The 27,937-nt window shown below is 44.5% G+C and overlaps 1 protein-coding gene across 3 annotated transcripts in view; it reads right to left on the reverse strand.

The window, feature by feature from the left end:
* Positions 1 to 22,158: 22,158 nt before the first annotated feature.
* GCGR (glucagon receptor) overlaps positions 22,159 to 27,937 on the reverse strand; it is a 92,744-nt gene continuing 86,965 nt past the window's right edge. For all 3 annotated transcript variants that reach the window (XM_033961486.1, XM_033961487.1, XM_033961485.1), the window contains one exon: positions 22,159 to 25,972. In XM_033961486.1, coding sequence (XP_033817377.1) covers positions 25,712 to 25,972 — 261 coding nt within the window. In that variant the 3' untranslated portion in view covers positions 22,159 to 25,711. The remainder of the gene's footprint in view (positions 25,973 to 27,937) is intronic.

A 27,937-nucleotide genomic window follows, 5' to 3' on the forward strand; every position in this document is an offset into this window, starting at 1 on the left:
ATATTGTGTATTTGGATTTTCAAAGGGCATTGGCCAAGTACCTCATGAAAGACTCCAGAGGAAATTAGAAAAGTCTGAAGCCCCAATCAATGAACTGGAGAGATTTTGGGTCCCGGCTTTGGCACAGGGTGAAGGAGAGCCCAAGACCTTTTGGGAGTGATGTCATCAGTTTGCCTCCAAAGCCCAAGTTGCTGCCTTGTCTCGCTGAACCCAACATGAAGGGGGAGATGCCCTCTGCAGAAGTCGCTCAAGGAGAGCCTGTGATTGAGGGTAGAAATACTGCAGTTTTCAGCAACAAAGAGGGACTCCAGGGAAGTGCTGTTTCTTTGGAAGGAACATCAGCTGAGGCAACCAGATGTTTGACCAATTGAAGCAGATGTTAAATCACTTCAAGAACTTTCTGTTGCTATTTTAAAAGATGACTTATCCATAGAAAAATTGAATCTATTGAAAATTATAAAAAGAAGATTGAATTTATGCAGTGGATATTTTTAGAAAATACCTGATGGAAGTTCTCATCTTTTCCTCTGAAGTTATTCTGCCTTTAAATAAAATTTATGATCTTGTGGTGAGAACTGGAAGCTGGAATTCAAGAGACAAAATCTCAAGATTTCGATATATCTCAGATTCTTGAGTCATCTTTAGATGAGACCTACTGCAAGAGGGACTTTGCTTCATTTGAATTTGAGCAAGATCTTCGAGCAGTGATGTGTGGCTACTTTTGGAACGCTCCAACTTTGGTCTGTGGTAAATCCTGATGTTAGTACACAAATCCAGGAGCTTAGGAAGAGCCTTTGTGGCCTTAAAGCAGGAAGTTTTGTCTTTAGGAGCTTTATTTCTTTGGGCAAATCGATAAAAACTTGGGGGTAAAATAGACCTTTTTCAATCTGAGCAATTATAATCCCTCTTAGATTTACAGAAGATCACAAGGGGAAGAGTCTAACTTTATCAAGGGTGTATTGAAGTAATTGGGCATCACAAGGGCCTTTTCTTTTCTATTTCGTAATGTTATGATGACCTTTATGTCTTTCTGGTAGGTATACCATTCATAATTGTGGTCCAAGCAGGATTAGCTTTGTGATAAAGTTCCTTTTCTAATCTAATCCTTAGGTTTGTATACCGCATCATTTCCACGTTCGTAGAGCTCGACGCGGTTTACAGTAGAAGAAATAGGAAGGAACTACAACAGAGGGTTCGAGGTAGAAGTGTGAAGAAAATTTAGAGGACTTGGGATGCCAAGATATAAGAGTTTCCTTGATTCCTAAGTTGGAGGGAGACTTACATTTTTTGAGAAAAGCCAGGTTTTCAGATGTTTGCGGAAAACTTGGAGAGGGCTCAAGTTCCGAAGAGGGGAGGTAAGGTTGTTCCAGAGGATTTTGAAGTGGAGGGAGGTCCCTAGCTTTTCTCATATTCAATGTTTCTTTTCTGATTTACTTTAGCAAGTTTTAACTTGTGATATAATTAACATAGTAACAAAGTTGTGTAATATATTATAAAAATAAATTTATGCCAGTTTCGTTAGGTGGGAAGCAAGGGGGATTCATTATGTGTTTCAGTTGGTGGAGGATGATGGGAGAATCAGGTACTTTGCTCAGCTGAGGGAGGAGTTTGGTCTTCCATCCACTGATGGATTTGCTTACATGTAGATTCATCATTACATTACTTCCCTACCATCTTGCCATTTAACGGCGTCTTGTCAGGAGTTATCTATGGCATTCACTATTGGCTCCCAGCTCCCTGTTCCACTTAAATTTCACCATTGTCACTTGAAAGATGAATCCCCTTTGCTTGACCATTCTAGATTGCGAGATGCCTGGGCTCGTGATCTAAATCTTGTATTGCCTGATGATGTGATATTATAAGCTGTTAGAAAATTGTCTGCTTTTTACAAATATACTACTTTTTGGGAACAACATTATAAGTTGGTTTTACGATTATATATCTCTCCTAAGAGGGCTTATCACTCTGGGTTTCGAGCGTTGGCCACCTGTCTTAGGTGTCAGACACCTGAGGCTGGTTTAGGACATATGTTTTGGACCTGTCCTAGTATTAGGTCTTTTTGGGACGCCATATTTTTGTTTGTGGAGCGACTCTGGAACGTCACTATTCAATGTTCTCCATTGTTTCTATTTGGTGCTTCTCTCCCATAGAAGGGGACCTGCTGCTTTCCTCAAGTGGACTATCCTTGTGGCTCTGAAATGCATTCTGCTCAAGTGGCTGGAGGTGGAGGCGCTTGATTACTCCATTTGTCGGTGCCGTATGATCACACTCCTGATGTGGGAACGAAGGGATATGTTAGATTTCTCATCTCTCTTGGAACGCTCTTTTCAACGCATTTTGGAGCCATTTTGAAATACCATGACTTCTCTGGCTCGTAGCCACTTATTGAACTGTTGATAACTTGTTGGGTTTTTTCTGCCTCTGTGTGAGTCTTTGTACATGCATTCCCATGTGGTTCATTCTATAGTTTGTAGCCGAAGGAGGACTGGGGGGAAGAGGGGTTCGAATGGGGGGCTGGGCCGGGAGGGGAGGGTGCTGAAGTTGTGCTGTAGTTTACGACGTTAAAATGTGAGCTTGTTCTTTGTATTCTATTCTGCTCTTGACCTTCATTGTGGAGCTCAACAAAATATATTTGAAAATAAAAAGAAAGTTATTGGAAAGGAGGTAGAGCTACAGCCTCAGCACCCTAAGGCTGTGGGTTCAAATCCATCACTGCTCCTTGTGACCCTGGGCAAGTCACTTAATCCCCTCATTGCCCCAGGTACACTAGATAGAGTTTGAGCCCGCCGGGACAGATAGGGAAATATGATAAAGTACCTGTCTGTAAACCGCTTAGGATATAAGTAATTAAGTATATAAGTAATTAAATAAGAACATAAACATAAGCAGTGCCTCCGCCGGGTCAGACCAGAGGTCCATCCCGCCCAGCAGTCTGCCCCTGCGGCGGCCCAACAGGTCATGACCTGCCTTAATCACCAGAAGGGGCCCCCTTGCCCCCTAGGTTTCTCATCGAAGTCCTATCTTCCCATCAATGTCCTAACCCTCCGGCCTTGCACCTGCACGACCTGGTGAGCTGTCTATACTTATGCAACGCCCCAGCACCTCCCTCAGTACCCCACGATCCCCAAATGAATAAATAAAATAAAAAATTGTAGATTAAGAACCGATTAAAAGGAGGGCTGTACAATAAACATGTTATTAACGAAGTGTTAATAATTCAATGCCATTAAAAGTTTTTTAAGGTGTTTAACGCACCCCTCCCCCCCCTGTTCAAGATCTCTCTCATAACTCACCATGCACGCTAGCAGCTGCTCCTTCTCTGAGCCCCTTGCAGTCATGGGAGTTTGCTTTGACATGGTGCTTAGCTTGTTGGGCCTGAAGCCTCTCACTCACTCTCTCTCTCTAGCATTGGAAGCAGGAAGTTATGGAACTAGTGGCTTAAATATGATCTTTTATAGGTTCTTGTGACCTGGGTTGGCCACTGTTGGAAACAGAATACTGGGCTTGATGGACCAAGGTGGGGACCGTATGGGTGCAGACTATGAGAGGGTTGGCATTGGCGTCAAGGTGCGGGAACTTCCCTTTCTGGAAGCAGCAGCCTCTGTCTTTACAATTTACTGCTCTGCCAGTGTTGGGCCTTCTTTTCTGCCAGGTCCTGCCTTCGCGAAAGCAGGAAGTAGGTGGGACCTGGCAGAAAGGAAGACCTGACACTGACAGAGCAGTGAGTTATTAAGACTGCCGACAATGAAGGAAAGAGATGTACCCATTGGGGGATGGGGGATAGAGAAATGCTGCACCCAATTGGAGAGAGGGAGGAATAAGGAAGAATGTAATCCAATTGGGGGGAAGGAAGAAGGAGGAGGAGATGAAAGGGAAGGAGACAGATACCAGATCATCAGGAAGGAAGGGAGGGAGTGAAAGGAAGTAGAAGAGATGCAAGAGCATGGAGGGGGAGGGGGAGAGGGAAGGCGAGGAGAGGAGAGAGATGCCAGACCATTGTGAAGGGAGGGAAAGGAAGGAGAGGAGATGCCAGAGCATGGAAGGATAGGGAGAGATGCCAGGACATGAGGGGAGGGAAGGGCAGGATACAGATACCAGACCATCAGGAAGGGAGGGAGGAAGCAAAAGGAAGGAGAGGAGATGTAAGAGCATGGAGGGGGAGAGAAAGTTGGAAGGAAAGAAGAGAGATGCCAGGGCATGGAGGAAGGGAAACAGATGCCAAACCATGGGGTGAGTTGGGGTGAGAAGGAGAGAAGGAAAGGAGAAAGAGAGATGGCAGAGCATAGGGGAGGAAGTGGAGACAGAAAGATAAAAATGGAAGGGACAAAGAGGGTAAACACTGGATGGAATGGAGAGTGAAGATAAGATAAGTAGAGAATGACACAGGAAAAAAATTTGTTCCTGTCTTTGCCCCGGCCCACGAGCTTAGTTCCTGTCCCCAACCCATCCCTGCGAGCTCGGTCCCCATCTCCACCCTGTCCCCACAAACTGCCTGATCCCATCCGCTCACGCATTGAATAGTTATGATTTTATATTGAATTTATTTTATTAAAGTATAAAAAGAAACAATATTCTGCACAATTGTCATTTTATAAACACAAATAATACAGAGCAAGAATCAACAAAACCTCTTTCTCCCCTCCACTATCGAGAAAAATGAATAAGCCAAATTATTACAGAACTTATGTTTAAGCCTGTTACATTAACGGGTGCTAGAATATATGTATGTCTGTCTATCTTTCTTTCTTTCTCGCTCTCTCCCTCCCGCTGTCTATCTGTCTTTCTTTCTGTCTGTCTCTCTCCCTGCCCCCTTTGTCTATCTTTCTTTCTGTCTTTCTCTCTGGCCTCCTTTGTCTATCTTTCTGTCTGTCTGTCTCCCTGGCCCCCTGTTTGTCTGTCTTTCTTTCTGTCTCTCTCCCTGCCCGCTGTCTTTCGTTCTAGTGCACTGCCTCCCTTTCTTTCTGTCTCTCTCTCTGTGACCCCCTGCCTGCCTGCCTTTCTTTGTCTTTCTCCATGGCCCCTTCTGTCTCCCCCCCAAAGCAAACCAAGATTGCTCCCTGCCCCCAGCACACCCCTCCTCCCAAAGCAAAGCAAGTTCACTCCCTGGCCTCCTTTCCCTTTCCCCCCCACTTCCATGTGCAGCAGCAGCATTTCCCTCCCACCTTTTCCTGTGCTGCAGCAGCATTTCCCTCCCACCCTTTCCTGTGCAGCAGCAGCATTTTCCTCCCCCTCCATTTCCCTGTGCAGCAGCAGCATTTCCCCTCCCCACTTCCCTGTGCAGCAGCAGCAGCAGCAATCCCTCCCCATCCATCTCCCTGTGCAGCAGCAGCATTTCCCTCCCCCCACTTCCCTGTGCAGCAGCAGCAGCAGCATTCCCTCCCTCTCCATTTCCCTGTGCAGCAGCAGCTTTTCCCTCCCTCCACCCCATTTCCCTGTGTAGCAGCGTTTCTGACCAGATCCCATACCCTTCTCTCTGACATGACATCAGAGAGGCTTCCGATGCAGGTGTGGCACGTGAGAGGAGCTGCGGTGGCAGCTTTGAACTCAAAAATAACTTCAGCAAGGGTAAGGGAACTGGCCAGACTGCGGGCCGCAGAACAGTTTCTGGGGGGCCGCGAGTTTGACACCGCTGTTAGACGGAGTGAGGGCAGGAGGGGGGGGGCGTCGCCAGCATGTTCTCTGCCTCTGTGTTCGAAAATCGAATTCGGCACGTACCCAGGGACCACGTTGGCAGGGAACACGCTGTCCTAAGTGTGCATGTGCGCTTAGAGTTTTATTATAGAGGATGCTACACAGAAAATTCATGCTAACAGAATACTGCAGTCACACATTACAGGAATAGTGTTAGGGGAGTGCAACTAGGGCAACTGTCACCAGTCAGAGAGAACCCTAAGCCAGCTGGAAGCTAAAGCAGCACAGCCTGGGCTTTGTAGTCCCCAGTTATGTCCAACACCAGCTCTAGCAGGATGCATATTTCAAATCTGACATATTCTAATCACAAAATAGAAAATACAATTTTTTTTTCTACCATTTGTTGTCTCGTCATTTTATTCTTCAAATCATATTGTTCTCAGGCGTTGGTCTCTGTTTTCTTTTGTCTTCTCTTAACTCACTTGTCTGGATCTCCTGACCATTTAACATTTCTTCTTTCTCCATGCTCACCATCCATCTTCTATCTCTGTGTATGTATTGTTCCCCATGTTCATTATCTCCCTTCTCTATGTCTTCTCTATGTGCCTTTCTAGTATTTCCCCTGTGCCCATCTCCCTGCCTTCATCATCTCACCGTTCTATGATCCCCCTTCTCTATATCCCTATGCCCCCCGTCCAGCATCTTCCTTCTGCATTCTTATTCTCCCCCATGCCTATCCATCTTTTCTCTGTTTCCATATACCCTCCCATGTCTAGCATTACTCCTCTGTGTCAATATACTACCCCATGTAACCTTCCTCTTTTTGTCCCTGTTCCTGTGCTCTCATCCATGCCCACCATCTCCCCTCTTTTTGTATATCTCTCTGTGTCCAACTTCTCCCCTCTCTTACTCTCTCACACTCTCTCTTTCCTCCCTCCCTTTGCTTTGTTCAATATTTCACTCACTCTTCCTTCATCCCCTTGGTTCAGCCTTTCTCTTTCCCTCTTCCTTCCTGCAGGTCTTGTACCTCTCTCCCTTCCCTCTAGCCTCCTTGCCATGGGTCCAACACCTCTATCCCCTCCCTTCAGCACCCAGGTTTGGGTCTGGCACCTCTCCCTTCCCTTCACTCCATTCCATGGGCTCAACACCTGTTTCCCTTCTCCCTTCAATTACCAGAACAGATCCAGCAACTGTCCAGCCGGTCCAGCAGCTCCTACCTCCTTCATGAGTGCAGCAGCAGCCCCCTTCCCTATTGCGAGTTCCACAACCTCCCTCGCACCCAATCGTGGTGAAACCAGAAGTTATAGCGGAAGGAGGGACTTGGTGTGAAGAAGGTTCCAGAGCAGCCCTGCATGCAGGAAGCTTCTAAGAGGCTGGAAGGCTCACCCCGGGAGGCACAAAAGGCCCGATCCAGGGGAGTTGCAGGTTTGTTTGTTTTCTTTTGCTGGTAGCCATGATCGGGAGGGAGGGAAGAGGGCTACTGGACCCATGATCGTGAGGGGATCTACTGGCCAGGACGGGTGGGAAGGGAGGTGACTAGTGGCAGATCCTTCACTGCAGGGTCAAGGCCATTCACAGCTTCACAGGGCGGTAAAATGCCTTGTCCTTATACCTGCGTCAACCCGTCAATTTTTTTATTTCCCCCCCTCCCCACGTTCCTGCAGGTTACCTGTGGCTAAACTGCAAACACTGTTTTGAGGATGTGGTAAGTAGTCACCGAAAGTCTGGGTCAGGGGCGAGTACACACACCTTCGAGTCGGGGGTAGGTTCACATCATAAGTATGGGCCACATTGTAGTTCTGGGTCTAGGGGGAACATATATAACGCAAATATTGCTAGGTCTAGGGGGAACATATATAACGCAATTTATGCTGAAGGTGTTCAAGTAGCTCAAGCAGGTATATCCCCACTGATACGTAACAAAAATACAACATGGAGGGCTATGTACGTCAACGCACACAGTTTGGGAAACAAGATCCTGGAGTTGGAAACAGAAATAAGGAATGCCGACCTGGATGTGGTGGCAATATCTGAGACCTGCTCACAGACTCCCACGGATGGGACATGGTCATATCGGGTTACAACTTGCTTCGCCGGGACAGAGAAGGCAGATTGGGAGGAGGTGTAGCATTATATACTAAAGATGACATTAAGGTCACAAGAATCTCAGATGTCCAATACACTGGGGAATCCCTTTGGGTTAATTTGGCCAGAGGGAAGGACAAATGCTTGTATCTTGGCGTAATTTACAGACCCCCAAGACAACAGGATGACCTGGATATGGAAATAATCGGGGATATAGAAAATATCACCTTGCGTGGGGACACAGTATTGTTAGGTGACTTCAACATGCCTGATGTGGATTGGGATACACTAACCTCTGATTCCGGCAGCAACAGGAGGCTATTAAACTCTATGAAGGGAGCAAGACTCAGGCAACTGGTGTTGGAACCAACAAGGGATCAGGCAATACTGGACCTATTACTTACCAATGGAGAAAGTGTCACAGAGGTCTCGGTGGGCGACACATTGGCCTCCAGTGACCACAACATGGTATGGTTCAATCTTAGGAAAGGTTTCACTAAATCTACCACGCTAACCAAGGTCCTCAAATTCAAGGACATAAACTTCCAAGACATGGGTTCCTTTGTTCACCAGGCGCTACAAAGCCAAGCAAAAACCGATAGCGTGGATGAAATGTGGTCGACTTTGAAAGCCACCATACAAGAAGCGACAAACCGCTATGTTAAATTAGTAAGTAAACGGCGAAGAAACAACAAGCCGCAATGGTTCACTGCGGAGATCTCAGACCTCATCAAGGAGAAGAAAAAAGCATTCATCTCCTACAAACAATCGGGGAAACAGGACTCTAGAGCAGACTACCTGACCAAGTCAAAAGCAGTCAAAACAGCAGTCAGGGAGGCTAAATTCCACATGGAGGAGTCTCTGGCAAAGAACATCCAGAAGAGAGATAAATCCTTCTTCAGATATATCAGTGACAGAAGTAAAAACTGAGGCGGGATTGTACGTCTTAGGAAACCAGACGGAGACTATGTGGAAAAGGATTCCGAAAAAGCTCAACTATTAAATGAATACTTCAGCTCAGTCTTCACCCGTGAAGTGCCAGGGCTTGGCCCTCAGCTACAGACAAGGGCTGACTCAGTTGACCCATTTAGTAACTTCGAGTTTACGGCCAGCAGTGTCTACGGTGAGCTGTCAAAACTCAAGATTAACAAGGCAATGGGGCCTGACAACCTACACCCCAGGGTGCTTAGGGAGTTGAGTGATGTCTTGGCGGAGCCACTGTCAGCGCTCTTCAACCTCTCCCTTAGTACAGGCAGCGTCCCGTTGGACTGGAGGACGGCTAACGTCATTCCACTCCACAAGAAAGGCTCAAAGATGGAGACAGCAAACTACAGACCAGTGAGTCTAACATCAATAGTGAGCAAACTAATGGAAACTCTAATCAAACACCAATTGGATAAAATCCTGGATGAGGAAAATCTACAGGACCCCCGTCAACATGGATTTACTAAGGGGAGATCATGCCAATCCAACCTGATCAGCTTCTTTGACTGAGTGACGGGGAAGCTGGATGTTGGGGAGTCCCTGGACATCGTGTACCTGGACTTTAGCAAAGCATTTGATAGCGTACCACACCGCAGGTTGCTGAGCAAGATGAGTTCTATAGGATTAGGTGACACATTGTCAAAATGGGTTGGGAACTAGCTTGGTGGTAGGCTTCAAAGGGTAGTGGTGAACGGCACCCCCTCCGAAATGACGGAGGTGATCAGTGGAGGGCCACAGGGCTTGGTCTTGGGCCCGACCCTATTCAACATCTTTATAAGAGACTTGGCAGAAGGGCTTCGAGGTAAAATAACATTATTCGCCGATGACGCCAAACTAAGTAATGTAGTGGGCAAATGCACAACGGACGAAGATTCAATGCCCGACAACATGATGCACGACCTACTCCTACTGGAGCGCTGGTCTAGGACCTGGCAACTTAGCTTCAATGCCAAAAAATGCAAAGTCATGCACCTAGGCAACCATAATCCATACAAGACTTACACCCTTAATGATGAGATCCTAACAAGAACGGTAGCAGAACGAGACTTGGGGGTGATCGTCAGTGAGGACATGAAGGCTGCCAGTCAGGTAGAGCAGGCCTCATCCAAGGCAAGACAGATCCTAGGTTGCATCCGCAGAGGTTTCGTCAGCCGTAAGCCGGAAGTCATTATGCCATTGTATAGATTCATGGTGAGGCCCCACCTGGAATACTGTGTGCAATTCTGGAGGCCACATTATTGCAAAGATGTGCTGAGACGAGTCGGTTCAGAGAATGGCCACCCGGATGGTCTCGGGACTCAAAGATCTCCCGTACGAAGAACAATTATACAAACTGCAGCTATACTCGCTCGAGGAGCGCAGAGAGAGGGGGGATATGATCGAGACGTTCAAGTATCTCACGGGCCGCATTGAAGCGGAAGAAGATATCTTCTTTTTCAAGGGACCCACGGTAACAAGAGGGCATCCGTGGAAAATCAGAGGCGGGAAACTACGAGGTGACACCAGGAAATCTTTTTCACTGAAAGGGTGGTTGATCGTTGGAATAGTCTTCCACTGCAGGTGATTGAGGTCAGCAGCGTGCCTGATTTTAAGGCCAAATGGGATCGACATGTGGGATCTATTCACTAGGCAAAGGTAGGGGAGGGTCATTAGGGTGGGCAGACTAGATGGGCCATGGCCCTTATTTGCCGTCTATTTCTATGTTTCTATGTTTCTATCTATTGGAAACAGTCACCATGTCATTCTCTAAAGCAGTGTTCTTCAACCACTGGTCCATGGACCAGTGCCGGTCCACAGAAATTACCTGCCAGTCCACAGGGCCAGCATGTGCAACTGGCCCAAAACAGTGTTCTTCAACCGCCAGTCCACGATGTGATCGATGCGGCGTTATCTTCGAGTCAGCTCCCTCTTCCTAACTGATTCAGTGCACAAAGCCATGGGCTGTGGCTCCTACGGACATCCTGCGCCTGAAACGGAAGCCTTCTCTCTGACGTTGCAACGTCAGAGGGAAGGCTTCCAGATGAGGCACGGGACGTGCAAGGTGCAATTAGTACTATTATGGGGGCGGGGTCTGGGACAGAGATTGGGTAGAGATGGGCGGGGTCTGGCCCATGACTTAGCCCAGTGTTCTTCAACCACTGGTCCACAGAATAATTCTTTTATTTCTGCCGGTCCATAGGTGTAAAAAGGTTGAAAAACATTGCTGTAAAGGAAAGCAGAAATGACAAAAGGTAGAAAATTTCTTTTTTTTTTTTTTTTTGTTGCTTTAGAATAAAGTAGTATTGTAGCTGTATTGATAAACATTTATAAACAGAAAATGGGACTAAGGTAATCTTTATATTAGACTCATTTTAATCCATTTTTTTACTAACTTTTGGAGACCAAAATCCCCTTCCTCAGGCAGTGGTGTACCAAGAAGGGGGACGGTCCGCCCCGGATGCAGTTCCTAGGGGGGTGATCCTCCTATCTCCAGTGCTTCAGCCGTCATTGCCAGCCTGCAGACTGGGCCGCTAACAGGGTCAGTCAGTTGAAGACACTGCAAACGATGGTCAGCGGGGACAGGAAGCAGAAGCAGAGAGGGAAAGCTTCTGGGGCCGCCAAAAGCAGCGCCTTCTACTGACTAACACTGCCTGGGGCCTGACAAGGTAGGCAATGTTCATGAAAACTGATATTTCTTTCTCCTGGCAATTGAGTAAAGCTTATGGAAGGGAAAGCAAGGCTAGCTGCCTCTTTCTTTTCGGACCTTTCGTTTCATTTCAGGGTGTCACATACCCTCGGTATGCCACTACTTCAATCTGTTCCAGTATGGTCACTCTTATGTTCTTATGCCACTCCTCTTTCCTTTTTCCTACGCCAGGGGTGCCCACACTTTTTGGGCCTGCGAGCTACTTTTAAAATGACCAAGTCAAAATGATCTACCAACAATAAAATTAAAAAACACAAAGCACACTATACGCTGAGAAAATGTTAATTATCATTCCTATTCTGGGTTTTTTTCAAAGAGGTCAAGGCAGATGACTCTATGCACTGTCACCTCAGTAACAACCAAACAAAAATAGACAAATACCCCCCTCCCTTTTTACTAAACCACGATAGCAGTTTTTAGCGCAGGGAGCTGCGCTGAATGCCCAGCGCTGCTCTTGACGCTCATAGGCTCCCTGCGCTAAAAACCGCTATTGCGGTTTAGTAAAAGGGGACCTTAGTGTAAAATATAGACAGCATATATACATTCAGACACATTTTGATCACTAAATTGAAAATAAAATCATTTTTCCTACCTTTGTTGTCTGGTGATTTCATGAGTCTCTGGTTGCACTTTCTTCTTCTGACTGTGCATCCAATCTTTTTTCCCTTCTTTCAGCCTTTATGCTTCCTCTCCTCCAGACCTCATTCCCTCCCCCAACTTTTTCTTCCTCTCTCCCTGCCTCCCTTTCTTTTTTTTCTCTCTTCATGCCCCCTTTCTTTTTTTTCTGTTTCCCTTCTTTCCTTTTGTCTTCCTGCCTGCCCCCTTTCTTTCTTTCTCCCTGCCCTCCCCCAAGCCACTGCCACTGCCATCGGGGAACAGGCCCCAAAGCTGCTGCCGCCTCAAGCTCTCCCTGCTTCCCTGCATCGGGCCGACCAGCATTTCTCTCCCCGACATCAATTTTGCCGTTGGAGAGGAAGTTCCGGCCCAGCCAGGCAGTGATTGGCTGGCCAGAACTTCCTCTCAGATAGCAGAATTCACGTCGGGGAGAGGAAGGCTGATCGGCCCGGTAGATTGCCAAGGCAAAGTGAGTCTATCGCGGAGCCCGGGATGGGCTCCGCAATCGACTCACTTTGCCTTGGCGATCTACCAGTCGATCGCGATCGACCTATTGGGCACCCTTGTCCTACGCTGTCCTTCCTGTATAGATTATAGTCCAGCATAACTATATCCTAGTCATGGTTGGTTTATTTATTTATTACACTTATAACCTGCATATCAGACATCTATATGGATAACAAAACATGACATACATCAGATACAAATAGAATATGGCAGATCATTATAAAATAACCGCATACAGTAAACAATCTTAAACCTATACTCATTTCCTATACCTTAAAATAAGAACATAAGAATAGCCCTACTGAGTCAGACCAATGGTCCATCAAGCCCAGTAGCCCGTTCTCACGGTGGCCAATCCAGATCACTAGTACCTGGCCAAAACCCAAGGAGTAGCAATATTCCATGCAAGCAGTGGCTTCCCCCATGTCTTTCTCAATAGCAGACTATGGACTTTTCCTCCAGGAACATGTCCAAACCTTTCTTAAAACCAGCTATGCTCTCCGCTCTTACCACATCCTCTGGCAACGCGTTCCAGAGCTTAACTATTCTCGGAGTATTTCCTCCTATTGGCCACTAAATCCAACTCAGCCTCTTCCATCAGAACCTGCTTTCCAGATTCCCTTTTCCCATTTCTCTAGGGATATTTCATATTTCACACCTATAGCCTCACGTGGTTTACATTCAGGTCCTCAAGTATTTTTTCCCTATCAGTCACGGTGGGGCATTAGGTGACTTGCCCAGAGTCACAAGGAGCAGTGTAGGATTTGAACCCACAACCTCAGGGTGCTGAGGCTGCGGCTCTAACCACTGCACCACACACTCCCCTTGAGAGGTTATAATTCCGTGGGGGCTTTGCTTTGTCATCCTGTTTTGGGACTTAATTTAAATGCTAAGGCAGCCTCTCCCCATCACTTCCTCCACTCGGCTCAGGCTGGAGGAGCCTCTCAGGAGCAGACAGGCTGTTTCTGCAGCATTACGTTTAAAAACTAACACTGATAAATGTTTATTAAAAAAAAAAAAAGCCTTTCCTAGGAGTGTCAGTAGGGGCATAATACTGTATTTCCATGGTGATACATGAAGGACATGCATTTGGCATGGTGAGGCAGAGTAATTATATTGACTTACATGAAGTGCACCTGCTGCTCTCATTTGCTTCATTTATACTCTTGGGAATTGCTGATGTTACAGACCAGCTTTGCTTGTGGAGCCAGATTTTGTACCCAGAGGACTGAAGCTAGGCAATTGATTCCCTTCCCAGAGATGTTTAAGAGTTGCTGCTCAGGTGCAATACGACCAAGAGCCCCCTGTGTATGTAAGGCCCCCTTAAGGGTGGCTCTGGATCTAGGGCCCAACCTGGCTGGAGTCCCCCAAAGACAGTCTCTGTCAGTCCCTCACTCAATTAGCGCTCAGTGTCTCCACCTGGGGAAAAAAATGGTTAGCAGGTGGGTTCACTTAGAGAATGACATGGGGATCGTTTACTGTGGTAAATCGTGGTCACCACAGTAAATTCGCAGCTGGTTTATCGCAGGAATAGGGACAAGACTTTTCACAGCCCTGTGGAAGCGATGAAAAGTCTTGCTCTTGTGGTTAAAAAAAATTGCGCCCCTGTCAGACTCGGCATCTCCTCCCCAGCTCCTCTTGCGCCTATTTTACCTTCAGCAGCCTGCCATGCCACAATGAAGACAGAAGGAACCCAAAACCAAAGCCTGAGACCAATGTGATTTGGAGAATAAAATTACCAGAATATTTCAGATTTGAAATATGCATCCTGCTAGAGCTGGTATTACACATAACTGGGGACCGCAAAGCCCAGGCTGTGCTTCTTTAGCTTCCAGCTGGCTTAGGGCTCTCTCTCTGACCAGGGGACAGTTGCCCTAGTTGCTCTCCCCTAACACTATTCCTGCCATGTGTGACTGAAGTATCTGTTAGCTTGATTCTTCTATGTAGCATTCTGTAGTAATTTGGATTGTTCAGTTTTCACAATAGTGGAGGGGATATTTGTGAAAGGGAGGGGAGACAGGGGTTTTGCTGATCCTTGCTCTGTATTATTTGTGTTTGTAAAATGACAATTATACAGAATATTCTCTCTTTTTATACTTTAATCAAATAAGTTCAGTATAAAATCATAACTATTCGAGGCTTGTGTGGGTGGGATCTGACAGTTTGCAGGGCGGGGACGGGGATTGAGCTTGCGGGGACAGTCGGGAACGGTGAATATTTTTTTCCCCGTGTCATTCTCTAGGTTCACTCTCTTCTCCCCCCCCTCCCCCGGAAAAATCCCAAAAAGCTTCTGTGAACAAGGTTGGCTAATAAACTGATTTATTGAACTATGTACATAGGTCTTATTAATAAATCAATTGTCAGGAATCGTTTTTAACAAGTCCAATACTAGTGCAGTTAATTCAACAGCATTTGTATGCTGTTCAGATATTCAAATTCATTGATTATATATTGTATTTGATTTTAATAATTTATATTCCGCATATCCTACAATTCTGTGCGGATTACAAATTATTCAGGAACCTTTAAGCCTCTTTCACTTCTGACTGCTAGCATTGTGGCTTCTTAGCTTAGTCACTAGCTGGGCATGGCTGTGTATCTAGGTCCCTCTTTTCCTTTCCAATCCACCCTCGCCCAGTCCACTGTGTACCTCAGTCAGAGACGATGCCTTCTGGTAAACCGTGGAGCGAGACCATCACATTTACATCTTTGGGTGCAAGAAAGTTGGCTGGAACTTCAAGCAGCAGGAGTGGGGAAAGGTGAAAAAGAAGCAGTTCAAGGGAAGGAGAGAGGTGGGGTGGGGGAAGAGGAAGAAGCCACCCTGGGTTAGACCAAAGGGCCATCGAGCCCAGTATCCTACTTCCAACTGTGGCCAGTCCTGCTAGACTCCTAAGAAGTAGCAAGATTCCATGCTACTGACCCCAGCGATCTACATTCAGAAGAGTTTTCAGACTTTACCTCCAGGAACTTATCCAAACCTTTTCCAGCAATGAGGTATGCAATGCATTAAGTGAAAAAATATTTTCTCCTATTTGTTTTCAATATAGTATCATGTAACTTCATTGCTGGTCCCCAAGTCTTTGTACTTTCTGAACGAGTAAAGTTTCTACCTGTTCTATTGTTCTATAGATCTCAATCAAATCCCTCCTCATCCATCTCTTTTCAACATCCGTGCCCTTCTTTTTAAAATCTTTTCTAATTCTTTTTCGAGATATGGTGACCAGAACTGAAGTGATACAAAGGCATTATAATATTCTTTGTCTTCTTTTCCTTCCCTTTCCCAGTAATTGCATTTTTTGGCTACTACTATATACTGGGAAGAAAGAGCAGAGCACAAGAACGTGTACTGGAAGCTTCAAAGTGCCTTGGAAAATGTGGAGCCTCCACAAACATTGTAGGAAGATGGGGAAAGCAGGAGAGAATCTGGGAAGAAAAAGAGCATTTCAGGCTCTGAATCAGAAAAAGAAAGCGAGATGCCCAAATATGTGGTCATGCACACCTGGATGCTTCTCATTTTTGCATGTAGATCACATACTGATTTCGAGGGGGTGTGGTGTGGTCGGGACTAAGATCTACACGCTTCCCCCATTTTACTAAGGGATTAAACGTGTCTGGAGAGATATTTTCACACTGGGCTTTAAGGCAGCTCAAAGGCATGCAAAGGATTATGAAAAGTGCTCGTTTCAGCCAGGGTTATAGATGAGGGATTAAGCGAGTCATTCTCCTTAATCCTCCATTGTTTATTTCCACCTCCAAAATGGAACCAAGCTAAATGTGAAAACTTAGTACTTAATTGATGAATGTAGGCACTGTCCCTCTAATGGTTCTGCTAAATAATATTGCATTGCAACCCATTTGTTCCCTTGCTGGTCCAGAACTGGGGGTGGGGCAGTCTTGGTAATGCTGGATGGAGACCTTTCTTGGAGGGAAATAAGGACTAGTACAAAATCACAGAGCCAGTTGTTATCTGGGTTTTTGATTGGTTAAACCATTGTACCACTGAGATGCACAACAGAAGAAGAGGAGGTCTGTGGCAGGTTAAGCCAGTGCAGAGTGAAGGAGACATAGGATATGCCCTGGATCTGTGACACAGAGGGAAGGAGCTGCCCCGGCACTGCCCCTGTGAGCATATCTGAGTCCAGATCAGCTGTAGGAAGTATTGAGGGAAAGGAGTTAGAGAGGAGAGGTTCTCCGATTAAAAGGGAGAGTCCAAGGGTACATTTTCACATTTAATAGAGAGTCCCTGCTCGGAAGAGATTACAATCTAACTTGGACAGACACGACATATAGGATTGGGGATGCAGAACTCAAGGTGAGAGGAGTTAGGAGTCAAAATTACTCTCAAAGAGGTGGGCTTTTAACTGGGCCTTGAACACTGCCAGAGATGGGATTTGGTCAGCTTGTTCCAAGGCAGAAGGGAGGGAGTCTGGAGTTTGCAGTAGAAGAGAAGGGCACAGATAGGAGAGACTTACCAGATGAACGGAGCTTATGGGGGGGGGGATCATAGGGGGATATAAGTGAAGAGAGATAGTGAGGGGCAGCTGAGTGAGTGCATTTGTAGGTCAGCAAGAGGAGTTTGAATTCTATTCGGAAACAGATGGGAAGCCAATGAAATGACTTTAGGAGAGGGGTAACGGGAGTATAGTGGCTCTCTCGGGATATGAGTCGTGCAGCCGAATTCTGGACGGATTAGGTGGGCGCGAGATGGCTAAGAGGAAGGTCTGAGAATAGCGAGTTGCAGTAATCTAAGCGTGAGGTGATGAGGACGTGGATAAGTGTCTTGGTATTGTGCTCAGAGAGGAAGGGTCAGATTTTGGTAATATTATAGAGGAAGAAGCAGCAGGTTTTAGCGATATGTTTTATCTGGGTGGTGGAGAGAGAGGAGTCAAAGATGACCCCAAGATTACGAGCAGACAAAACAGGAAGGATGAGAGAATAAGGGAAGCGGAGAGGTGGGTTTAGGTGGGAAAATGAGCAACTCGGTTTTAGCCATATTCAATTTTAGATGGCGGTGAGACATCTAGGTGGTGGAAATGTCTGGATTTTCAGTAGAGATATTTGGTGCAGAGAAGTAGATCTAGAAGTCATCAGCATAGAGGTGATACTGGAAGCCATGGGAAGAGATCAGCGCTCCAAGTGAGCAAGTGTAGATTGAGAAAAGGAGGGAAGGTTGTGGAGGAAGATCCACCATTGCATACACTGAAGTTGTGATGGGAGAGATAGGAAGAAAACCAGGAGAGAGCAAATCCCTGGAATCTCAACGAGGACAGCGTATCAAGGAGTAGGCGATGATCAACAGTATCAAAGGCGGCAGACAGATCTTTGAATTTTCTAATCTACCCTTTGAGATTTTCAGTACCTCCTTGGTTCTAAACAATATCTGGCTTGGCCTGACTTATTGAGAAGGGGACAAGGTGCCTACAAGCTCCCAGTGTTACTGCTGCTGACCCAGAACAAATTCCTAGAGAGTTAAATCTGAAAGCCAGTGTTGCATGCCCAAAGCTGTGGTCCCAGTCTGCCACACAGCCAAAAAGCAGCAGTTGTAAGGGTTTCCTAGTCTGGAAGAGTGGAAATGTAATTCTGACAACGCTTCATGGAAACTATTGAATCTGTGTTCATTTTTTCAATGGCACAATGTCAGAAAATAAACCCAGGTAGCAGAACAAAGCAAACCCTGACCTGGATGTCTCTTTCTCTGGGAAAAGGGCTCCACATCTATAGATAAGAGATTTCTGCAGGTCACGTCACACTAGTTACCGGTACCTTACAGGGCTAAATTTAAAACTGTTTGATTTTCAAGGTCTTCTGAGAAAATGGGCCAAGCCCTTAACACACCGTCGAGGAGCATCAAAAGAAATTGTACAATGTGATGCTTCTCAGGAGAAGCCCCCATGCTCTGGGACACAAGTTTATCCAAAGTGGATTACCAAAGCATACATACCTAATAAAACAATTAAAACACATACAAACTCCACTAACAAATGACAGAAATAGCATTTTTCATGATACAGAGCCAAAGGTCTTTCTAACAGTTACATAAATTATTACATATCACTCAGTAGTAATGTCATGATTCAAAACAAATGCCTAAGCCTTTAATACACAGGGTGACTGACTTGACACTCATTCTGCCCCTGGATTAGCTAACTCAGGGCTGCCCAATTCCAGTCCTCAAGATCTTCTGGCAGGCCAGGTTTTCAGGATATTACATTACATTACATTACATTAGGGATTTCTATTCCGCCATTACCTTGCGGTTCAAGGCGGATTACAAAAGGTTAATTTAAAAAGACAGAAATTACAATGATTAGCATGAGAGAGATTTGCATACCAAGAAGGCAGTGTGGGCAAATCTCTCTCATGCATATTCATTGTGGATGTCCTGAAAACCCGGCCTGCTGTAAATGATATCCTGTTTAACTGTACAACCTACCTCGAGTTTAGTCACCCATCCGATTATCCCAATGAACCCTGTATCACTCATCTATATGTCCCCTGGAACCTTTTTTAAAAATCGGCGTAACATTGGCCACCCTCCAATCTTCAGGTACTACAGACTATTTTAGCGACAGGTTACATACAGATCACTAACAGCAGGTCAGCAATTTCATGTTTGAGTTCTTTCAGTACCCTGAGATGTATACCATCTGGTCTTGGCAATTTATCACTTTATAACTTGTCAATTTGGCTTAGTACATCTTCCAGGTTCAGTGAGATTTCTTTCAGGTCCACCACATTATCACCTTTGAAAACCATTTCCGGTTCAGGTAGATCTCTTACATCTTCTTCCGCAAAGACTGATGCAAAAAATTCATTCAGTCTCTCCGCTATCCTCCCTGAGCACCCCTTTTGCTCCTTTCCTTATCATTTTTCTGTTATATGTGTATATATCTATGTTATATGAATGTTCTTCTTGGCTTTCTGTTATGAATCTTATATATTCTACATATTTTTCATACACTTTCATGTTAATCTTATTATTAGTTAGTTAGGTATCATCGACTCGTGTTCGAGTCCTAGCGACTTGATGAATTACAGATCTAAAGAGAGATCGGTTTTGTGCTAGCCAGTAAGGTCCTCCAGTGTCATCCCCAAGCTTGTTTTCAACATGCCGGCCATCTGATTGCAGATTACCTTCTTCACCTGGTTCTTTCGATCTTCCCAAACATGAAGTCCTTCTCCAATGATCTTTATCTTCTGACAGTATGACCAAAATAAGACAATCATAACTTCATCATTTGGGCTTTGAGTGATTTCTTAGTTCTTCTAGTGGTCCACAGCACACATAAAATCCTTCTCCAGTACCACAGGTTTCAATTTACTGTTTTCAAGTTGATCTCATTTTTTGTAAACAACAATATGTTAGCCCTAAATATAGATAAAACTATGCTCTTCCTGTGTAAAGAGGGCCATATATTGACTGCACCACTCTCTCAAATCCACATCTCTCCAAATAGTATTCTCCATAAAACTATTAGGCATAATCCTAGATAACAAGCTCACATACCATCAACAAATTAGCACCACTGTTCAACAATGTTTTTATAGACTACATATGATTCACTCGCTTTCAACAATCTTGGAACCACCGTCAATCAACAAACTAATACACTCATTTGTTATCTCAAAACTGGATTACTGTAACTCCTTATATAAAGGGATTACGCAAAAGGAACTGAAAAGACTTCAAATCATACAAAATATAGCAATAAAACTTATAATGAAGGCAAAAAAATATGATTATGTAACTCCACTACTGATTAAAGCACACTGGCTCCTCATTTCATACAGAATTACATATAAAATACTCCTCCTCACATTTAAGACCTTAAAAACAAGCTCCCCTGACTTTATAAACCGACTTTTGATCCCCTACACACCATCCATCAGAGGATATAAACCTTCTAGAAATTCCATCACTTAATATAATATATATATAAGACAAGATACAATCTTTGTAGTGACAGCATTTATTAAGGAAGAAAAATCACTAAATAAATTGAAAGAATTGTTAAAATGCTGATTCTACAAGGAAACCTAATCATCAGTCTCTTTTGATCCCATTCATTGCTTAAACTCACATGGACTCTGTCTTTAGGCTTAATTTTCTATTCCATTTTATCATTACTTTTAAAATTTCTTACCCTTCATGTGTCCTTTACTAGGCTTATTATAGTTCTCCCTACTTCCCTTATGTATCAGTTTGTCATATTCAAGTGTGTCAGTTGTAGTTAATAATTAAGACCCTGTTTTTAATTGTAAATTGCTTTGAATTCATGATATTGTGATACATCAAAATTTTAATCAAACTTGAAACTTGATCCAGACCACTCAGATCGCAATCCCAACATCTGCTTACAATTCCTTCTCTTCACCACATGAACTACATACAATACCACCCTATTCTTCTATTTTTTCCGTAACAGCTCCCACACTCTGGAATTCGATTCCAACATATATAAGAGAGGAAAACCAATTAAACCATTTCAAATCAAAAATCAAAACCTTCTTATTCACTGATGTTTTTGAAATCTGAAACCTTATCTTCTGGGCTAGCTCAGATAAAAATGAAAAATTAATCTTTCAAGCACTGCTCAGACAAGATCTTTCCTCCCCTAAATCTTCTATTATTTTATGGATTTCCCCCTTATCCTTCTGTCTCCAATGTCTTTTCCACATAGATTTGTATTATGAGTTTGTAAATTCTCTTTTTTAAAAAAAAAAACTATTTTATTTTCTGTTCACCACTTAGAAGTATGATAAGCGGTATAACAAATTTTAAATAAACTATAAACTATTTCCTACTGTTATGCTGTTAACAAAATAGTAAGTTGTACCTGCTGTACATTGCCTTGGGTGAATCTCTTCATAAAGGCCATTAATAAATTCCAATAAATGAAAAATCAAATTCACTCACTCGATTAAATTTCACTATAACATACTGGACTTTTGACAGAAAGAATAAAAACCATAAATTATATACATACAATATTGTTTATCAAAAGCTTCTATCTATCTATCTAGCTAATGACTGGGGGAGCCAATTCAGAGTGGTTTATATGAGCTTTTGTAAAGGTGTTACAATATAGAAATACAAGAACTGACTTCTTATCCAACTCTCATTGGTGATGAGTCCAGTTGACTGGCAGATGGTACAGAAAGGCAGAAGGCAGGGACCAAGGGCTGAGGGGGAAGGCCATGCTCTCCTTCTCTAATCTCATAGCCTATCCCAGACAAGTGACATCCTCCGAGGGCAAATATCTCCTGCCCCCTTGGGTTGCTGGTTCAAGCCCCCATTTACAGTTGGCTTTCTCCTTTCCAATTCTAGCAGCACTCAGTGCTCCTTTAACAAAGCCACGCGTGGAATAGCGCGTGCTAAATTGCCACACACTCTAGCCACTACCGCTTCCTTTTGAGCAAGCGGTAGATTTCTGGCTAGCATGCATTAAAACCATTAGCGCGGCTTCGTAAAAGGAGCCCTCAGTGTATTTATAATGAAAGTTTGTAAGTTCTGTCATGTGACCAAGCTAATCAGGTCAAATATTGTGCATGATAAAATGGAGACCATAGATGAAGACAACACAGAGCACCTCTGCTGTACATTGCTTAAAAGACAACACTCATGGTCTATAAAGTCAAAACACCAAACGTGCCATGTTCTTAATGCTTTATTGGGGTATCCAAGATCAGGAACTTTTAATTATTACAATACAATTGAGTTTGGAAGGGACAAGAAAAACATCTGCCCATTAATTCAAAAACAGATTTCTGATGGGAGATAAAGACAGCAAGACCAGGCTAGTCTCATTTCCCCTTCGTTTCATCTATACAAGTCCAACCAAAGCAGCTTCCATGAAATCATGAAAGAATGGGTTAAAGAATACTGTCACTTCAAAGCAAAATCCTGCTCAGCCCTCACCCGTAATATGGACTGGTTCTAACAGCTTTTCTTTGGAGAAATATTTCCTAGGTTGGTCCAGTGGTTAATGCTATGCAAAGTCCCGGCTTGGCAGCATTCACAGCATGAGTGTGTGTGTGTGTGTGTGTGGGGGGGGGGGGGTTCACAAATTGCAGTGTTTGGAAAGAAGTGCAAGTGAATCAGGACATCACTCTATGGTCTGATTATGCTGAGGAGAGGAAATTCCCAGGTGGTAGAGATGAAGATCCCAGTCCCCCTGGTTCTGATGTAGCCGGATGCCTGAAGAAGCTTCAGGAAACTACGGGGGTCCAATGTCGCTATTTTACCTTTGAGGTACAGTATTTCCATGTTCTGCCATATCCCACTGTTCTCCTTTTAGTACAGAGCTTATGGGCCAGGTTCTGCACTCTTTTCATTGCACTTTTCCTGAATGTCATAGAGTATCTTCTTCTACCATCAAATTTCTCTACTCCCCTATTTCTAACACCCAATATCGTCACTCAACTCCCTCCACTCACCCATATATAACCACATAATCCCCCAGTCATCCATCTGCACCTCCTGTTATTCTAGAATATCGGCACTCCACCACCCAGGACCCAGTTTCCATCCTCCTGGGCTCCCTAAGGCTGCTGAGTTCAGTCAAGCCCCAGAGATGCCTCTAGTAGCTATTAATAAGTTGAAGTTATGGCCCTTCCTGCCAACACTACTGCTGATGAGGGGACGGCAACGAAAGCAATGTGTGTTGGGGGCAGGAGGCTGCTGTGCCATTAAAGGCTTTTCGCCCCTGTAATGCCCTGTTTCAAGGTAAGGCAGTGTGTGAGCTGACAGTGAGGAGAGACCACAGCAGCAGAGACAGTAGAGACTCAGGATAAGGCAGAAAAGGAGGGAGGGAGAAACAGCGATCAAATGAAAAACATGCAAGATACACGTCAACTACACAGAATCCATCCCGACATATTTACTTAGACTCTGCTTGGTTGATCTTCTAGATTCATTAGTAACATCACAATGAGACCTAGCATGGCCCTTCAGACTTTTTCCTGGGATCACGTCCTAACATGGCTCTGAAATGATCTCAAGATGCTGAAGACCATCTCAGCTGAGCAACCTAGACTCCCCCTTCTAGCAGACTAATCAACGGTCTTCCATTTAACTTTATCTGGCATCTTAGTTACTAATGTGTCACTGGCAGCATCCCAAGGCCATCCACCCAAGACATTCTTCTTTGCTCTGATTATACTACAAAGAAAACCTTTTTGAAATTAACACCAATTTTTATAACCTGGATGCCAGATGACAATGTCTGTGTTAAGAAACACCAAGTGCTGACTTCTCAATTGGAGCAGGAGGAGAGATTAATTTGTATTAGAAAGCCTGTCTTCTACAGTCCATATTTGTACATCTGAACTGAGGCAGGCAAGGCAGAAAGGTGTAAATATCTGAAGATTTAAGGGGATGCATCAGCAAAATGTTTCCCCCCAAAATTTAAGTACCTTGCTGTTGGTTTACCTGACATCTGGCCTTTATTATTTTGTTTGCTAGTGTCAGACCAGCAAAAATGCTTGTGAACTCATTTCCAGTTTCCTCTGTGAAGCTTTGTGTTTCCTGTTATTAGGTAACAGTAAATTCACAGTGCCACAGAAAGTTCATCAGGGAAGCCTCGGGCTGCAAGAGAAGGCCAGAGTGTGCTGGTTTGGGGGACTGGCATTAGTAAGGGCCAGCTCAGAGGAAGGCCTACTGTTATGTTTATTTTGAGGACTGAAAGCTGGAGGGTTTGGAAACCAAGGTAAAAGGGGCAGAAGTGTGTGTGTGAGAGAGCAAGAGCGAGCATATAGTCACTTTATTGGCTCCCCTTCCATTTCCAAATACAATGTCCTGTTATTGACCTACAAGTACATTCACTCTGCAACCCCTCAATAGCTCTCCTCACTCATCTCCCCCCTGCTTCCCCTCATGAACTCTGTCCTATCCATACCCTTCTCCTCCACTGCCAACTCCAGACTCCATCTCTTCTACCTTGCTGCACTGTATGCCTGGAACATTAAGTCAGGTTCCATCTCTTGCAGTATTCAAATGTAAACGAAAAGTCCACTTTTTTGAGGTTGCTTTCAACTCCTAACACTCACCAGAAGATACCTATTCATCCTATCATTCTCTCTGTAAGAAACTCCCCAACCCCTCTCTGTCCCATTTGTTCTGTCTGTCCTAGTTTGCAAGCTCGTCTGAGCAGCGACCGTCTATTACGTATTAAATATACAGCACTGAGTATGCCTTTCAGCACTATGGACATGATAAATTGTAGTACGTGTGTGAGTATCCAGCTAAGGAAGCCAGTGAGGAACTTAACCACATCGTCTGCTCTCTGGGTTCAGTTATCCAGGTGTATTCTGGGATGGCACTGAAAATGCTCACACTCTGCCCTGGGGGAGGGGATCGTAAGGATATTCACAGACACCATCCGGATAGTATGGGGGGTGGGTTAAGGAATTTCACAGATACCATCCAGATAGTATGGGGGGTGGGCGGGTTAAGGATATTCACAGACACCATCTAGATAGTATGGGGGGGCGGGTTAAGGATATTCACAGACACCATCCAGATAGTATGGGGGGGCGGGTTAAGGATATTCACAGACACCATCCAGATAGTATGGGGGGGACGGGTTAAGGATATTCACAGACACCATCTGGATAGTATGGGGGGTATAAGGATATTCGGAGACACTATCTGGATAGTTCCTCTGAATGTCCTGATCCAGAGCACTGTTTTCCAGATAAGCGCATTTGAATATTGGCCCAATGAATGAGGAATATTTTTGGTTAATGAGTTCAGACTTTAAAATACATAACGATTGTCCTGGTGCTTCAGTGGTGTTATAGCAGGATAAAAGTGTGTGTGTAGGGGGGAGGGAGAATCTCCAGGAAGGAGTCATCTCAGGGGACTTCTTTTAGGTTGATTCCCAGAAAATCCCATCTCTCCTCAGATGCATCAGGTGCTGGAGTTAGTCAACGTGGCCACAAAAGGAACCGGTACAGCCACCCTGACGGCATGTCGAAGGCTTGGACAGAAGCACCAAAACAAGAACAGATTTGGACTTTGATTTTGTTCAAGGTCATGACGGTGACCTGAGCTTCCAGTGCACTTACCAGGGTGCCTTTTTCCTCCTCGTCTGGGAGACTCATCCTGCGGATTTCAGTCCTGCCAGGAAGGAATCTCCACCTGGAGGAGCAGCAGCAGATCACTGCGTTCTCGACACCCCTCTAAGGAGGAGCTGTGTCTTTTCATAAGTTACTTTCAGCAGTCTCCAGAAAGTCATAGCTGTGGGGCTGCTCGCTGAGGGTGAGATGCTCCGTGGTGCGCTGGAAGCAGTGCGCAGTGGAGTTATTTTCTGTCCCGTTACCGGTCATCAGTTGATACTTGTCAGTCACGCTGTTGGTCCCAGTTTTGGTGGTGGGAATCTGGCTGTAAGTGTGCCTGCAGGCCTCTTCAATGTCCTTCCCCATCTTCCAGCGTTTCCAGCTCTTCAGCAGCTCACAGTGGACCTGCGGCAGTGATGAGAAGAGCACAGAAATACAAAAGAAGTCGGGCATCAGAGGTGGGAGTGAGCATGAAGCAAGGAGCGGGGCGGGGAACGTTTAGATCCATTTCCCCTTTTGAAGTCAGCTGTTTTGACACAATGTTCTTTAGTTGCATTAATAGTCCAAGTATTAGAATTCAAAATTCATGCAACAATTCTTAATTCAATCCATCACTATTTAAGAAGCCTCAGAATGTAATGCAGTAATCTTTCATTCATGCATTTTTTAGAAAGACTGCTTCAATCGTCATCGATCCTTTATTTTATTGATTGAAACCTTTTTATGATTTCATGAAATATGATTCAAATTCTGAGCCAAAGCACTTATCTTATTCAGCTGAAGCTCTGTCGACTGGGGGCTTCTGCCGCCAGGCTGTGTCTAGAGAGTGAAATGGCTTTGATGGTGGAGTTTGATACAGGCTGTGGGGCGAAACATGTCGGCAGAAGCCCCCAGCCGACAGAGCTTCAGCTGAATAAGATAAGTGCTTTGGCTCAGAATTTTAATTATATTTCATGAAATCATAAAAAGGTTTAAATCAATAAAATAAAGGATCGATGACGATTGACGCAGTTTCTAATAAATGCATGAATGAAAGATTACTGCATTACTTCTTTAATAGTGATGGATTGAATTAAGAAGAGTTGCATGAATTTTGAATTCTAATATTTCCCCTTTTTAAAAGCATTTCATGCAAAGCAAGAATACCTAGAAGGGAGGAAGCAGCCCTTCAGACACTTTAGTGTGGCCATGGATTCCTGGAAAGATGGTACATGGGGTGATTATGGACCTGGTAAAAGCAGCCTTAGACGCAGGAATCTGTGGTGACTTAGGGAGCAGCGGGAGAGGGAGTCTGACTATTGCTGCTGGAGAGTGGGGTGAGGCTTGCTGCCACTGTTGCCAGAGAGCGTACAGAGAGGTGGTGGGTCTTACGTAGCCAATCTGGCCAGGGCGAGTTTGATTAGTTTGTTTTGAATCGGAACCAACCAAGAAAGAACAAACAGAACACGCATCAAACATACATCACATTCAGAATGGTTCTTTTTATTTTTGTAATAAATGCTTTTGTAAAGTGTTTTAAAACTTATTTTAATTTAATTTTTTCTTTATGGGCAAATTGCTTTCTTTTCTACAACGGAAAGGCAATTATTAAGGTGAATTGTAACTATTTTGATGGAATTGCTAAGTGTCTCCTCTGCACCCCAGACCACTAAAGGGTTAAGGTGATTACAATTAACTGAGAACGCTGCAAAAGAAATTTGATCACTTTTAGGCCATCAGCTGCCTATTCCCCACCGTATCTCTTACAAAATAGCCCTTCTATCATTTAAACGTTCCTATATTTCTAGACTCTGCATTCGATTGACCAATCAATACCCTCCGGCACCAGACGCAGCCCAGAGATGGACCTTTGGGTCTAGGGATGTTTTCGAAATCTAAATGTTGAATGGCCACGCATCGAATGACTTGCTCTTACCCCAGCCCAATTGATTTATTCCTCTTTGTTTTCTTTAAACCCGGCAGTTCTGTCTCCCATTGTCCACGTTTTTATTTGAAACATTCTTGTGACGCCCAACTTTAGGGGTCATTTTACTAAGGCGTGCTAGCCGATTACTGCACGCCAAATTCTAATGCGCCCATTATATTCTATGTACGCATTAGCATTTAGCGCACACTAATCGTTAGGGCGCCTTAGAAAAAGGACCCCTAAGTGATGTACACCACTTAGAAATTTTATAAGCATTTGTATCAAATTTTAAATAAACTTGAAACTTCCGTTCTTCCCTTATCCAAAGCAAAGCAGAAAACACGCCAGCCTGTTTTTCCATTTCAGCGCAGAAAAAGGACTGGGAGCGGAGGATGCAGGAACTGGAAGAAGGATGACATCCAATGAGAGAAGTGTGGGGTGTCTGCTAGCAACAGGTGGAAGCA

Source organism: Geotrypetes seraphini, chromosome 10, assembly GCF_902459505.1.
Source record: "Geotrypetes seraphini chromosome 10, aGeoSer1.1, whole genome shotgun sequence".
NCBI lineage: Eukaryota > Metazoa > Chordata > Amphibia > Gymnophiona > Dermophiidae > Geotrypetes > Geotrypetes seraphini.